General features: G+C 40.8%; 1 protein-coding gene across 2 annotated transcripts in view; it reads right to left on the bottom strand.

Annotated features, from left to right (window-relative positions):
- The window catches only part of Astn1 (astrotactin 1), a 305,388-nt gene that overhangs the window by 189,663 nt on the left and 102,544 nt on the right, over window positions 1-13,181 (bottom strand). For both annotated transcript variants that reach the window (XM_034513161.2, XM_076941440.1), the window contains exon 2: window positions 6,286-6,473. In XM_034513161.2, the coding sequence (XP_034369052.1) occupies window positions 6,286-6,473 (188 nt within the window). The remainder of the gene's footprint in view (window positions 1-6,285; window positions 6,474-13,181) is intronic.

Genomic DNA, 13,181 nt, shown 5'->3' with positions numbered 1-13,181 from the left:
GAGTTGGAATCCCCTAACTAGTCTCTTTTTTCCTTGCCAATAAACCCAAAGCCAGCTGTGAGGAGGGGCAGTAGGAGCCAAGGTTAGCAGGTGGGTGTAGTGGAGCCGAACGAAATCTGAGCATCTGAGGTCAGCTGCCTGGTATAGCCCCAGAAATCTCTGTATTCAATCATGGCAGTGGGTCCTAGTGCTCATAGACTCAATACAGCAAAGTAACAAAGGGGAATGTATCAGATTGGGCTCAGCAAGTGTCCACAAAATAGCACAAGCTGCTCTGTGAATGCATTTAAGTATGAAAGACAGGTTAATTACTTCTCTCAGGACAGAGCTGGATTGGGTGCTTCTACAAGTATAGACTAAGGCTAGAGAGATGCTCCATGGTAAAAGTGCCTGCCTCGCAAATGTCTGTTTTCCTACTGGAACATGGGAGACCTAAATGAATGCATCCAAGATACTTATGGCTCTGCTAGCCTGCATATCTGCGGAAAAAAAATAGACTCTGTTTCAAATGAGGAGAATGGTGGGAACAAATGTGATGAGATTGTCTTCTCACCTGCACACACATGCTGTCTATGTGTATACTTTAATACACACACACACACACACACACACACACACACACACACACACACACACTTATATTGTTCCAAATTTATGTAATATGTATGGTATTTCAAGCTGTGCTAGGAGCAGGAGTTTGTCACTTAGCCCACTCCTTCTTAGCCATACCAAACAGAAAAAGATTAGGCTTGCATCTGCCTATATCTACCTATGGGTTAGCATGATATGAAACCTTTGAACAAACAGGAACTATGGTAACTGGTTAGATCTGCCTGTCCCCCTTTCCCCCAGGAACTAGAATTACAGAAAAGAAAAACAGAAAGAGTGGAAACAAAGTTGAAAAAACTGTGTCAGGAGAAGTCACCAATGAGGGGACATGAAGAGTAAAGGGAACTTCAAACATATAAAATGATCAGAATATTAAAAATACAACAGACAGTGGGCCCGACAAAGGTGCTAACTCATAGCAACAGAACAGTAGAAATGGGTATGAAGGAGCCAGGCTGTGACCCCAGAGGCTGAAAGCAACCTTCTAGTCATGAAAATCTGACTTTTGAAAATCTGCATTTTTTTTTTTTTTTAACTCAGGAAACTGCTGCCTCTTCGGTAGCTGTAAGGGAACTCCATCAGAGCCGGAATGAGGCTCTACCCTCTAATGCTGGAAGGCCTCACCAATGCACTCATCTTGCAGATGAGATAATGAAGCTTCCAGAAAGGTCAGTAAATTACCCGAAGTGGTAAAATCAGCATTAGAAGCCTATGCCTCCAACTCTAAATGAAGAATGGGTTTACACTGTAGCCAGGCTCTGATGGTACAGGGACACAGAAAGGCACTGCCTGGGAACAAGAGGGATGAGCCACTGAATCAGCAAAGGAACTCACACATAATTGAGCCCAGGGCTTCTTGGCAGGAGAAGAGCCATTCCACAGTGACAGGTGAGGGAAGCCTGTAAGACAAACCTTACTGAAGGCCAAGCATTGTTCCCGGTAAACCCTGTGCCCTCCTGGTTTTTGCATAGCTGTCTTCCAAAAAGAGCAAAGCCATTTGTTTTTGAGAGCTTGTTGATTATCTTAGAGACCGTGCACCATTTTCTTAATGGATGGGAAAATATCTAGTGATGCCGTTGACAGACACGAGTATGAGCAGAAAGTCGGCCCAGTCACATGACGAATGCCTTGAATGGCGAGCAAATGAATCAGGATCTGGCTTTTTGTGTGTTTGACTTACTATTCCAGTTCTTTCCTTCCTGGCAGTATAACTCATGGCTAAGCATTTCCATTTGTTTCTTGAAGATCAAAGGATTGGCCTTGCTAATTTGGGGCCTCCTGATTTGAATGACATGAATAATATTGGCTGACTATAAGCCTACAAAAATGACCTTGATTCATGAATTTGCTAACAAATTTTTACAGTAAATTTAATGAGGGCAGAAGGTACTGAAAAAGCATCCAGCACTGTCTCTCATGCCCTCTTATGAAGTACCTGTGGATCCTGAGGACAACAATTTTTATGTTTGAGACCACTCCCCTCTATCCTAGTTGTCTGTGCTCTAGAAATGAACAAAATCCAGCTCAAGGCAAAGTGACAAGTGACAGTTGAGTGACTGGACTGACCTTGCATAGAACAGTAAGAGCTAAGATGGGGACTTCAGACACAATGCCATTGGGCGGCCGTGGAAACTGGAGCCGCCCACAGTTGGCTTTGGGCAGGCTTTGGACTATTTGCTCCCAAAATGTTGCTTCTCCAAAATGGAACTTCCCTAAATTTCCTTCTCTATTTAATAGAATCTAGAATTCTCTAGCAGTTACAGTCATCTCTTTTGTCTTTAAGTTTTGATATTTTTTTTCAAAAGACAACACTGTACCTTAAGTTAGATAAAGCTCCCAGAAGCAGGGAACATTGGAGACCTTTGACTATACTGACAGGCAGAGGCTACAGGAGCCTATTGATCATATACCTAGGGGCAGTGGACCTTCCAGCACTTAGCCCTGGCTTGTCCACATAATGCTCAGAAGGAAACATAGAAGCTCAAAGACAACCCCAATTGTAAGTTGTACCTAAGAAGAGTAACATTCAAAAGATATTCTCTAGCTGTAGGAATTACCACAACAAAAATTAGACAGATGGTAGACAGACAGGCAGACAGAAAGACAGAAAAATCTTAAGGCTAGTTGCTAGGAAAAACATAACCAACCTATGTGCATTTAGGAAATCTATTAACATTGCCATTTTTAATTACAACCACGAAATATAGAGATAATACATTTACATTCTATTATGCACCATTAAATTCTTTTTACACACTCTAAGGAGAAAGAAATGTGCATCATATGGTAAATTAGCAGAAATATCATGTAGAAATTTAAATCCACACAGTGTCTGAATATCTGATTTAAATCGTGTCAAAATCTAGTCTTCTGTGGAATAAACAATTTGTCTTGTTGCTGAAGTTGGTTTTTTTTTTTTATGTTAGGCTTAAAATTTACACTCAGTTTGAATTCATGAATTCTGCTATCACTTGTTCAAAAGTTTGCAAAAAAAAAATACATGCTTCTGTACTGTCATGGTTCTAGGTGTCAATTATCCTGTAAATTTTGAAATAAATCTCTTCAGCTAAGTTTGAATCATGCAGGAGGTTAAAATATATCCTTTGACCCTCAAAGCAATAACCTAAGATTTCACGAGGGAAATCCAATTATTGTACGCAAGGGAGAAATGGTGACTCTTTTGAAAAAAATAATTTAAAATTTTGGGATGTGATTGAAAAATAAAAAGAGAAAGAAATCTTTCTCCAAGTTTTAAATTGCAAAGCACCCAGCTGGATTATTGGTCTTATGCAAGCCCCTGGTTTTGCTGATGACAGGTTTGTACTGGACACATTTGGAAGGAGAGCTTGCACTTTCTCATTCATGTAATCTCAGAAGGATACCAAAAGGCACCGATATTGGACATTCTATCATTCCTTAGATGTTGTGTTTAAAATGAAATGCAGTGAAAGCAAAATATGAAAATAAATGCCAGTCCCTGCATTAAGGCATCACAGCTGAGGGGAGTGTGAGTACAGAAGAACAGAAACCATCTATTCCCGCTGCACATATTGAAATATTTAGGATTGCTTGTTAAGCTTTTAAATATACAGCTTCTTAGAGAGAGAACAACAGTGGGACATATTCATATTTTCATAATAACCTTAACTTTTCTCTTTTTAAAAAATGATTCAATTTAGAAACAATCTGAAAAAGCATCATTATTGATCATTAGAGTTCATAGGAAAATAGTCCTGCTATTGTTATTTCATTAGTAAGAGAGAGGATGATATTTTGCACGTGCACATCACACTGCCCAAGACTATTACTAGCCAAAGGGTTTTATTATCTTTTAACATTTATCGGGCTGCTACTCAAGATGCCTCAAATAGCTGCCTACATTACCTCTAAAGGATATTGTATAAAGTGAATCAAATACAGTCTACCTATCTCAGAGTCTCTTCAGAAGAAACCATCAGAGACTCTCCGAACGAAATCTTCAAACAGGATACCCTCAGGCTTGATTTCTGAGCTGAGGGCAGATCCTCAGCTTCAGACTTTGAAACTGTTTCTAGAGAAGCAGCCTAAGGACGGTAAGGTAGCATGTGTGGGTGTGTGGTGTGGAATGGGAATGGAGCAGAGGGGGAAAGCCAGGTGTATTGCAGGCTCCACTGAGGAGCCATCTTGACAAGGATGGGGAGAAAGATGGCTATGGCCTGTTTACTTTAAGATCCCATGCAACAGCTGAGGTCAGAGACTTTCTAAATATCCATGGATATGAGGCCTGATTATACGCAGAAGGCCAAGGTAGAGGCAACTTGACACTTGCCATCCTTGTCCTTCACTTGTATCCTTTAAACCTCTGCCTTCTCCAGCCTGGCTAAAGATGGGATATGGTAAACTAAAAGGAAGCTGAAGGAAATGCTCATTTTATTTGGAAAATTAAGTTCTATTGCTGTTCTGTGGTGGGGAACTGCAAGTATATATATATATATATATATATATACACACATATATATACATATATGTGTATATATATATACATATATATGTATATATATATACATATATATATATATGTATATATATATATAAAGATTTGAAAGCTAGTTCCAAGACTGACGCTATTTCCTCTTCTTTCCAGGGTCAGCTGTCCACTAATCCCTCCTCAGGGGCTCTCAACACAGGCATTAATGTGTAGGGTGTCTCGTATGTATCATTATAGCACAGTGTATTCCCTAAGGCCCTGTGGTATTCTTGATCAGCATCTTTCTACTCTTTAAAGCTACCATCAATAACAAAACACCCAAAACTTACTCTGCTTTCTACACGGTAGCAGAGACTAATGCAGTGCTGGATATAACTAAATGACATGTAACTATATTGGAGCAAGAGTTGAATTAAAGTTAGACTATGGCCTAGGTTGGGCCAGGTATGAGCATACTAGCAGTGAGGTAGCAATGCCCTACACATATAGCCCATGGGCAACCAGTCGAAGTGTCAACCTACTCTCAGGACTCTTTATAAATAGATAGTACATTGGCTCATTAATGTATGAGATGTCAAATATTTCCCTATCTCCATTGAAAATGTATGCATTTGTTTCACACATATTGACAATGCATTAACTATGTGATACAGTTGTTCTATTGCTAAGTATTTACCAGTAAACAAAACACCACCAAAGCCCCTCATCTCTCTCAGACACCTACCATTATAGCATGGCATTTTAGTGACATTCTTATATATAGGTTCCTAGTACTTTGGGAAGAATTATATCATGTTCTTGAAGCTTCACATTTACATGCACATTGGGTGATGGTGGTGAAATTTTGAAACTGGGCTACAGAGCATCTATTGGCAACCCCTTTACTGTGGCATAAGAGAAAAAGCAGAGTGCTGATTTCTCCTGGTCGGAAAAAAAAAATGAAATAAGAGTTTGTAGTAGCAAGCAGCTTAGAGATTCAGTCATCGGGGGAAAAAAAAACTCTTCATGGAGTAACTTCTCTAAAGCATACCAATATATTAACTGAATAATTCCTTTCTAAGACATTCTGATATTATTGTATATGTGGGAAAGTCACTCCATATATGAGTATGTTCCTAGAAAGAACAGTTGGGAAATTATTCTGTAGAAATAGCTGCAACTTTCACAGCACATGTGGATACATTCCCTACAAGTGAGAACTTTATGTATCAGCTTGTTCAGTGATCTTCCAGGATTTGGATTTTATACAGCTCTGTCGATTGCAATGGTTTAAATGTCCACTCTCCCTGAAAGGGTATTGTGTTGGAAGTCTGGTTTCTAGACTGGCAATGCTGGGAGTTGGTGTGGAACCTTTAATAGGTGGAGCCTCTGGGAAAACCTCATTAGAACCTGATCATCAGAATGATCTTGGAGGGCACTGTATAGTACCTCTTTGGCTTTCTGTTTAGGGTGCAAGCTCTTCCACACCTGCCCTTGTCCTAGCCATTTGTTATGATGTGAATAGCTGTGAGTGTCTGCACCAGAGCTGTATTGATATAGGTACTATGACCTTGACCTTTAGAACTGGAGGCTACTTCATAAGCAGCCACCTTAGATATCTTGTTATTACAATGAAAAACTGACCAATACAGTGCTGGCATCAAGACTCTTAATATCAAGGTGAACATAGGCTATGCATCGCCATATTGCTGAGGTTAGCCTGCTCTTACCATGACTGAGATGTGAAGGATCCTCAGTTCCTCTTCTGCTGATTCATGTTGGGGTTCTTCAGTTGGGTCTTGCCCAGGGAGACTTGGAGCACCATCTTGGTGGTGGATGTGAAAAAGCAAAGTACCATTCTCCAGCCATTGCTGCCTCCAGCGCACCAGGGGGATGTCTTCTGTATTCCCTGAGATCTCTAAGGGAAAACCAGCAAAGTCACAGGGTAAGATTTTGGATTGGGCCAAGATTTTATATTCCTAGTTCTGGGTACCAACAAGCTACTTCTGTTTGCAGACAACAAAGGATTCTGACTAAAGCCAGGTTTATTGCTACTTATAAAACTCAAGAAAGACAAGAGATCAAGAGAAGAGAATTATCCCCCGTAGGTCTTTCTATGATAAATCTAGTGAGCCAGGCTCACACCCAGTGAGAAAAATACTGAGGTGAAAATTCAAGTTCTTCCCCTCGTTCTATGATCAATAGCATCCCTTACATTGCACAGTTTGAATACCTGATAACCCCCTGAGGTAAATACAAGGTTGTTTGCTTCTTATAAATCTGGACATGTGAGTTACCCAGCAATTACTACTAGACGCCAGCAAATCTACCAACAAGAGAGTTGGTAATTATTGTGCAGAGAACCAGCATTTATAGGACTGTCCTGGGAGGTTACTGAAGACCCACCAGGGCTGCCAGCTGGTTTGTGAGACCACAGTCCTGGGCTCCACAGTGGTGGGCTGCACAGTCCACCGGAGACAGCTGATAACTTGTCATGACAAGAATTAATGTTTTAATTTTTTGTTGTTGTTTTTCTCTTTAGTTTTGCAAAGCAGATGCCATGCATGAAGAAAGTGGAGCGAATTGGGCCCAGATCACAGATATAAATGCTTACTTGCTCCCGAGGTATTTAGATGAAAGCTGAGCTATCACCAATAGAAAAATGCTAAGGAACAAAAACAAAACAAGCAAAAACCTACCTTGCTCTCTGTACTGTAATGAGGGCCAAGATATTGCTGCAGGAAAATCCTGCATATGCATCCCCTTTTCTCTTATTCCTAAGCAACATCACATCAGATTTCTAGGGTATCCCATAGTAGAGAAATCTATTCAACTTTGTCAGGACTCCAGTTAGCTTTCAGATTGTGTTTCCTTTCACAACTATTACAGCCTTAAAGGGGGGGGGGAACCAGTGTTATGCTATACACACTTTTAACAAATCATTCCTTTATAAAATTTCATTTTCAAAAGGCATGTTTCTTCTCTGGAAATTTATCACCTCTGGCCAAAAAAATTATTCCACGGATATAAAAAAGATTTAATAGACACATTTAGAAGATATCCTCATCAACTATCACAATCATAAAGAGGAAAGCAATTTTAAAAATTTATGGAATTTATAATTATCCGTCACTATTTATGGAAGAGCAGACCGATGTTATTTATTGATTTAGCCACACATTTAACAGACACACAATGGGCATGCTCTATGCACCAGGCCCGGTGCTAGGCACTCAGGCACTAAGTGAAACAAGGAGCTCTCAAAGTTTTAAAGCAGTTCATTATGACTAAATATGCACAATGAGTCCTTGTAGGAAGTTGAGAGGAAGAAAAAAACCTTAGTAAAGCATACAAGAGGGTAAGAAAGTGATCTTCTCTAAGGGAAAAGATGCCTCATGGTAAATGGGAAAGGGAGGGGGTGGCCAGGCAACTAATGAATGAGGATGAGAAGGAGTGAGCATATCCATTGCTCTTCCGTGTAGGTCACCAAGGTTTTCCATGGGACACAAGTCACTGGCCTATTCCTGACAGAAGCTGAGATGATGACCCTGCCCATCCAACACCACAGTCACCAGAGAGAAGAGGAAACTTGAGATTAAGAAAGGGAGTTGCCAATAAAGTATCCCCTTTCATACTTGACCTCTCTTTTCTGTAGCCTAGAAGGCTCTGTCATCTGTCAGGTGGGTAGATTATCTGTGATCTTGCATGTGATTGGCCTAGAATCCAAGGAGCTTCAGAGGGCAAAGAGACTAAGAAGTGAAGATTTGTGTTTCAGAGCTGGTTTCAGGCACCTCTCTAATTGTTTGGTGTATCGGTGATGCTGGCTTCCCACAATGACTGCTCCACTAAATCTCTAAATCAACAGTTCTCAATCTGTGGGTAGCAACTCCTTTGGGGATCAAACATTGTTTTCACAGTGGTCACATATCAGATATCCCACATACTTGATATTTACCTTATAATCCATAACAGTAGCAAAATCACAGTTATGAAGTAGCAACAAAAATAATTTTATGGTTGGGGAGTCACCACAACATGGAGGAACTGTGTTAAAGGGTTACAGAATTAGATTGAGAACCATTTGTCTGAAGGGTTTTCTACATTCCCAGGTTAGAAAACATCCTTGGATGCATCTCTGCAGGTAAGTATTTAAAGCAGCATGAGTGAGTACAGGCCCAATAATCACCAAGTGCTTCCAGGCACATGGCTGTATATCCTGCAGGCAGGCACTCCTCATGACTTCTTCTGGCTTTAAAGTGCTAGAAGGCTCCTAGAAGTGTACCCTCCCCCACACCCTTGTTTTGTCCCTGCCTAGGGACCAAATTCTGTACCCATCTCAGCAGAGATAAACATCATCAGCCTGCCAGCTCCCAGTAGTGCATTTGATGGCATAATCAAGTCCAGCTTCTTTTCAGAACCATCCTCACTCAGGCTAAGATTTATTCCATGCGTGTCTGGGTGCCACTCAGCCCTTTCTGTAACTATTCAGAAGGATCTAGCACCTGTCTCTTTAAATCACTTCATAAACTAGATTTTGTTTCCCAGCAGATCTTCATCATGTAGGTCAGACTCATTAACCCTGCTTTAACCATGGATGCCAAAATAAGGAAATATCTAGACCTACGTCAACCAACCTGACACAGAGCAGGGGCAGAGACCGACGAACTATTTGTTGTCTCCTCCACTGTTCTCAAAAGCAGACTGCATGACCTTAGAACATGGAGGGAGGAAATGAGATGGGGTGGGGGAGAACCCTAAAGTAGGAAAGCCATGTGGTCTTTTATGAGTTTGGTGACTAGAATAATCTAAACTTTTGTTCCAGGTCTTTATATCACATGACTTATTTTTAGTTGAGATACAATTTAAATGCCTTAAAGTCATCTTTAGTTGTGTGTGTGTGTGTGTGTGTGTGTGTGTGTGTGTGCATGTGTGTGTATTCATCATGTTGCATAATTATTACCCACTGTCTAATTCTAGAACATCTTCATCAACTTATTAAGAAATCTTATGTCTATAAACAGCTAAAATATTTCAATCAGGATTAATATATTACATTTCATGGCACTAGACATGGAGGCACCAAGAAAAGACTAGGTGTTGTGAGGATCTTGACAAAGTATTCCATAGGGCAATGGGATTAGCACACAGAGTCTCAGGCCATGGCTTCCCGGCTAATTCTTTGAATCCATCTGCAGGTTACACATTACCATCCCTGTGAATGGCAATATCATGATTCTGCACAGACCTGGTTCACTGTAGAGGGTAAGAGGTAAAGGAAAGAGGCACCACATCTGCCAAGGGCATTCATCAATTCTTAGTTTCAGGTTAATTATACAATGATAGATTCATCCTTGGCCATTTTCCCTCTCCTGATAGGATCTGACATGAAAGAGCTCAAATGCCAAACCAGAAACTTATTTATATTTATGCTGTATCTGGCCTGATCAGCAAATGAAAGACCACACAGGATATAGTAAATGCCCTGCCAACTTCTTCAAAAACAAGATTGAGAACATTAGTGCAATCACATCTGTGTGAATGCTCCCGTTTCAAGAAGAAATGTAATGCAAGCCAGTCATGAGACTCCAAGAAGCAAATTAGTGTGGTGGTAAAATTGTTATTCTAATCCAAAGTCACAGAGGATTGCCATCAAAGCTCACAGAGGACCTTTGTGGCAATGTACTGAACAAAATGAATTCCACAGGACCCTCTACAGTCCAAATGTCACAAGTGCCACATTTCAGCACACAGTGTGGTTGAGGTCTCCAGAAAGTGAAGTCTATCTTGGCTCTTACCGTGTCTATGCTTACCCCTGCAAACCTCACATCTTCAGTACATCTTCAAACCTTGCAATACAAAGAAAGCAAAGTGCTATCCCTTCTTACATACAATAAATGTTCCTGGAGCACATGATGCTGGCCACAGTTGGGAACTAAACTATGTACTCCTACTCTCAAGGCACTTTTCATCCAGCAGGAAACTTCAGACGTGGCCAGGGCTAAGTGACAGCAATGCTGAGCATCGGGTGAGACTTGGTTGGCTAAACACTGATGGGAAGCAATAAAATGGTGGGAGATGCTGAAGACATGCACAATCCCAGCTGAAGCTCACAGTGTATGCAAAGGAACAGAAGGATGATGTACATTGTCAGAATCACAGGGGGTCTGGTTAAGCTGCAGGGGTGGGGGATAAGTAGAAGAATTACAGAGAATTTACTCTGAGAATCCAGATTAATGGCACGTGGAAGAGCCTTAAATGTCATCTTAAGAAGTTCACAGCTAGGGGAAAGTCATTCACAATTCTATTAGGCAGAGGTATCAACCAATTTAATGATCACTAAGACTCAGAATGAGAATGGCTGGTGTACTAGGTCTAGGTGTCACTGTGGCTCTGACTTTGCATTCTTCAGGAACTATAGAAGTGGGACAAAGGAGGTCTAGGCATGGTCTGAGGAACTGTGAATATGTCCCCTTACTCTGACCTTCCTCAGCTCTGTGAAGACACAAGTCTGTAGATGAACTTCAGTATTCCTCTGTAACTTTGATCATCCCATGGTTCTGTCTCCAGAAAGCATGTTAAGTGAAGTGGCACAACTAACGTTAAACCTCTTCTCAGGTCTAACCCGTGTTCCACCTTGGATCAAGAGGAGATGGACAAAGACCTCAAGATACACACCCAGCTTCACACTGGACCCCCTCATAATGTTGCTGCAAATAGCTTGATTCTAAGAGATAAATGTGGAGCTTCATGTCTCAGAGAACTGCACTGGCAGAACACTGGGCAGAAAAAGTCATAAGAGAGAGAGAGAAAAGTTTGGGTTGGAAAAGGCAGAGTGAGGTGATATCACTTTTAATTAGTCTTAGTCATTGTTCTAATGCTAGCTTGTGGGTTGGGAGTTAGTGTCTTTGTGGGGTTACTTCAGGACACTCAGAACTTTGCTGCACAAATTGTTCTACCTGACATACCACATGTCCTTGCTATCCACTTGCTTTTCTCTTCCCTATGTATATCCGCATGCCGAGAGAGCCTGATTTGAGGAGTTGTTAAGAAACATCCACTCAGTATCAGAATTTCCTTCCAATTACTTGATCTACCACACCCTCATTCAATGAATGAGACAATTTCAATTGGAGTATGGATTTAATTGGGCAAAGATTCTCAAGGACCTTTTAATTTGGTGAATTGCTTAAATATGTTAGGGCGGTCTGGATATCTTGGGGCCCCTTTTCACTGCTAGAAAACCTGAGTTTCAAGCTGAGTTCAGCTGAGTAGTAATGAGATCCCGTGGTTGTTGAGGTCAAGGTAGGAGGTAGCATTAACTTGTCCGTGTGTGGCTTCATGTTGAGGGCACCTGCAGAACTGATCCTGTGATCTTTCAAGGTTGATGTTGACACCCCCTGGTGGTCATTCTTCCCGTTGAAAGGCCTTGCTACTTATTTTCATCCTGACACAACCTTTTTTTTCAAACCAAATCTAAAATGCTTTCTGAGGGACTCCCACAAGAGCAGACTTAGAGAAGAGTCAGTTCCACTGAAGAAACAATAAAATGCATTAGTAATCAAGGTCCTTGCTGGTAGAGGATAGGGGGAATCTCTGAGTTATTTAGATCTATTGGTTATTTCCAATGGTGTATTACAAATTCCTTCATATTATTTGTGAAATAATTACATGGAAGACAACACTTCTGAAAACAGAATGGAGCCTCACCTCCACTACGTGCTATCTCAGTGGCCATTGTAATGTCCTCGTGTAAAAAAGATTAATTGGGGGGGGGGTGACTCAGTAGGTAACAGCACTTGCTGCTTGAGCAAGAACACCTTAAGAACATCAAACTCCCCAGCACCAGTGTAAAAAGTCAAGCCTGGGCACAGGTGTAAGGAAGTGTAGAAACAGGATCAAGAAGTTTTGCTTGCCACCAGCCTAGCCAAAAACCAACCAATCAAACACAAAAATAAAATAATAAAGTAGAACAAAATGAAACAGAAAACTCCCCACCAACAAAGAAACAAAAACACTGAACTCCAGGTTAGTGAGACTGTCTCAGGAGAATAGGCATAGTCTGATAGAAAAGGAAATCCAATGTCTAACCTCCACATATGCTCATGTGTCACACACATACAAAAAGTTAGAATTTAAACTCATAATCAGTAGTGCTAGAACAACCATCTAAAACAAAGTGTACCTATTGTGTCTTGCCTATATGAGAGTGACCATCAAAAACCAAAATAAGCCTGTAGCAGAACTAGTCAATTTTTCTTTCCATTTTTTTTCTTATTTTCCTTCTCCTCTCCTTAATTCAGAGCTTGAAAGATACTGATGGTAGGCCTAGTTTTCCACATGGTTTCATTATGGTCTTCCGGCTGAAACTATTAACAGCGGTATTAACTTTCAACACCTTTGTAAGAAAATAACCTGCTTAAGTCAGGGGTTAATAACAGCCAGGGATCACTAATTATCTTGCAAATCTACACCCTGGTATCAAAGTGACACCAGTCTTTAATGTCTCAGGAACAGCAGCCTCTAAAGACCTCAACTTGTTTCATAAACATAATGACAGCAGCACATTAGTGTCTTGGCCATCTGTGAAGGAAGATGAGGGGCAGACAGTAGAGAGAAAGGACAAAGT

Source organism: Arvicanthis niloticus, chromosome 10, assembly GCF_011762505.2.
Source record: "Arvicanthis niloticus isolate mArvNil1 chromosome 10, mArvNil1.pat.X, whole genome shotgun sequence".
Lineage (NCBI taxonomy): Eukaryota > Metazoa > Chordata > Mammalia > Rodentia > Muridae > Arvicanthis > Arvicanthis niloticus.
The sequence above is the reverse complement of the archived record's forward strand: the minus strand, read 5'-3'. Positions and strand labels throughout refer to the sequence as shown.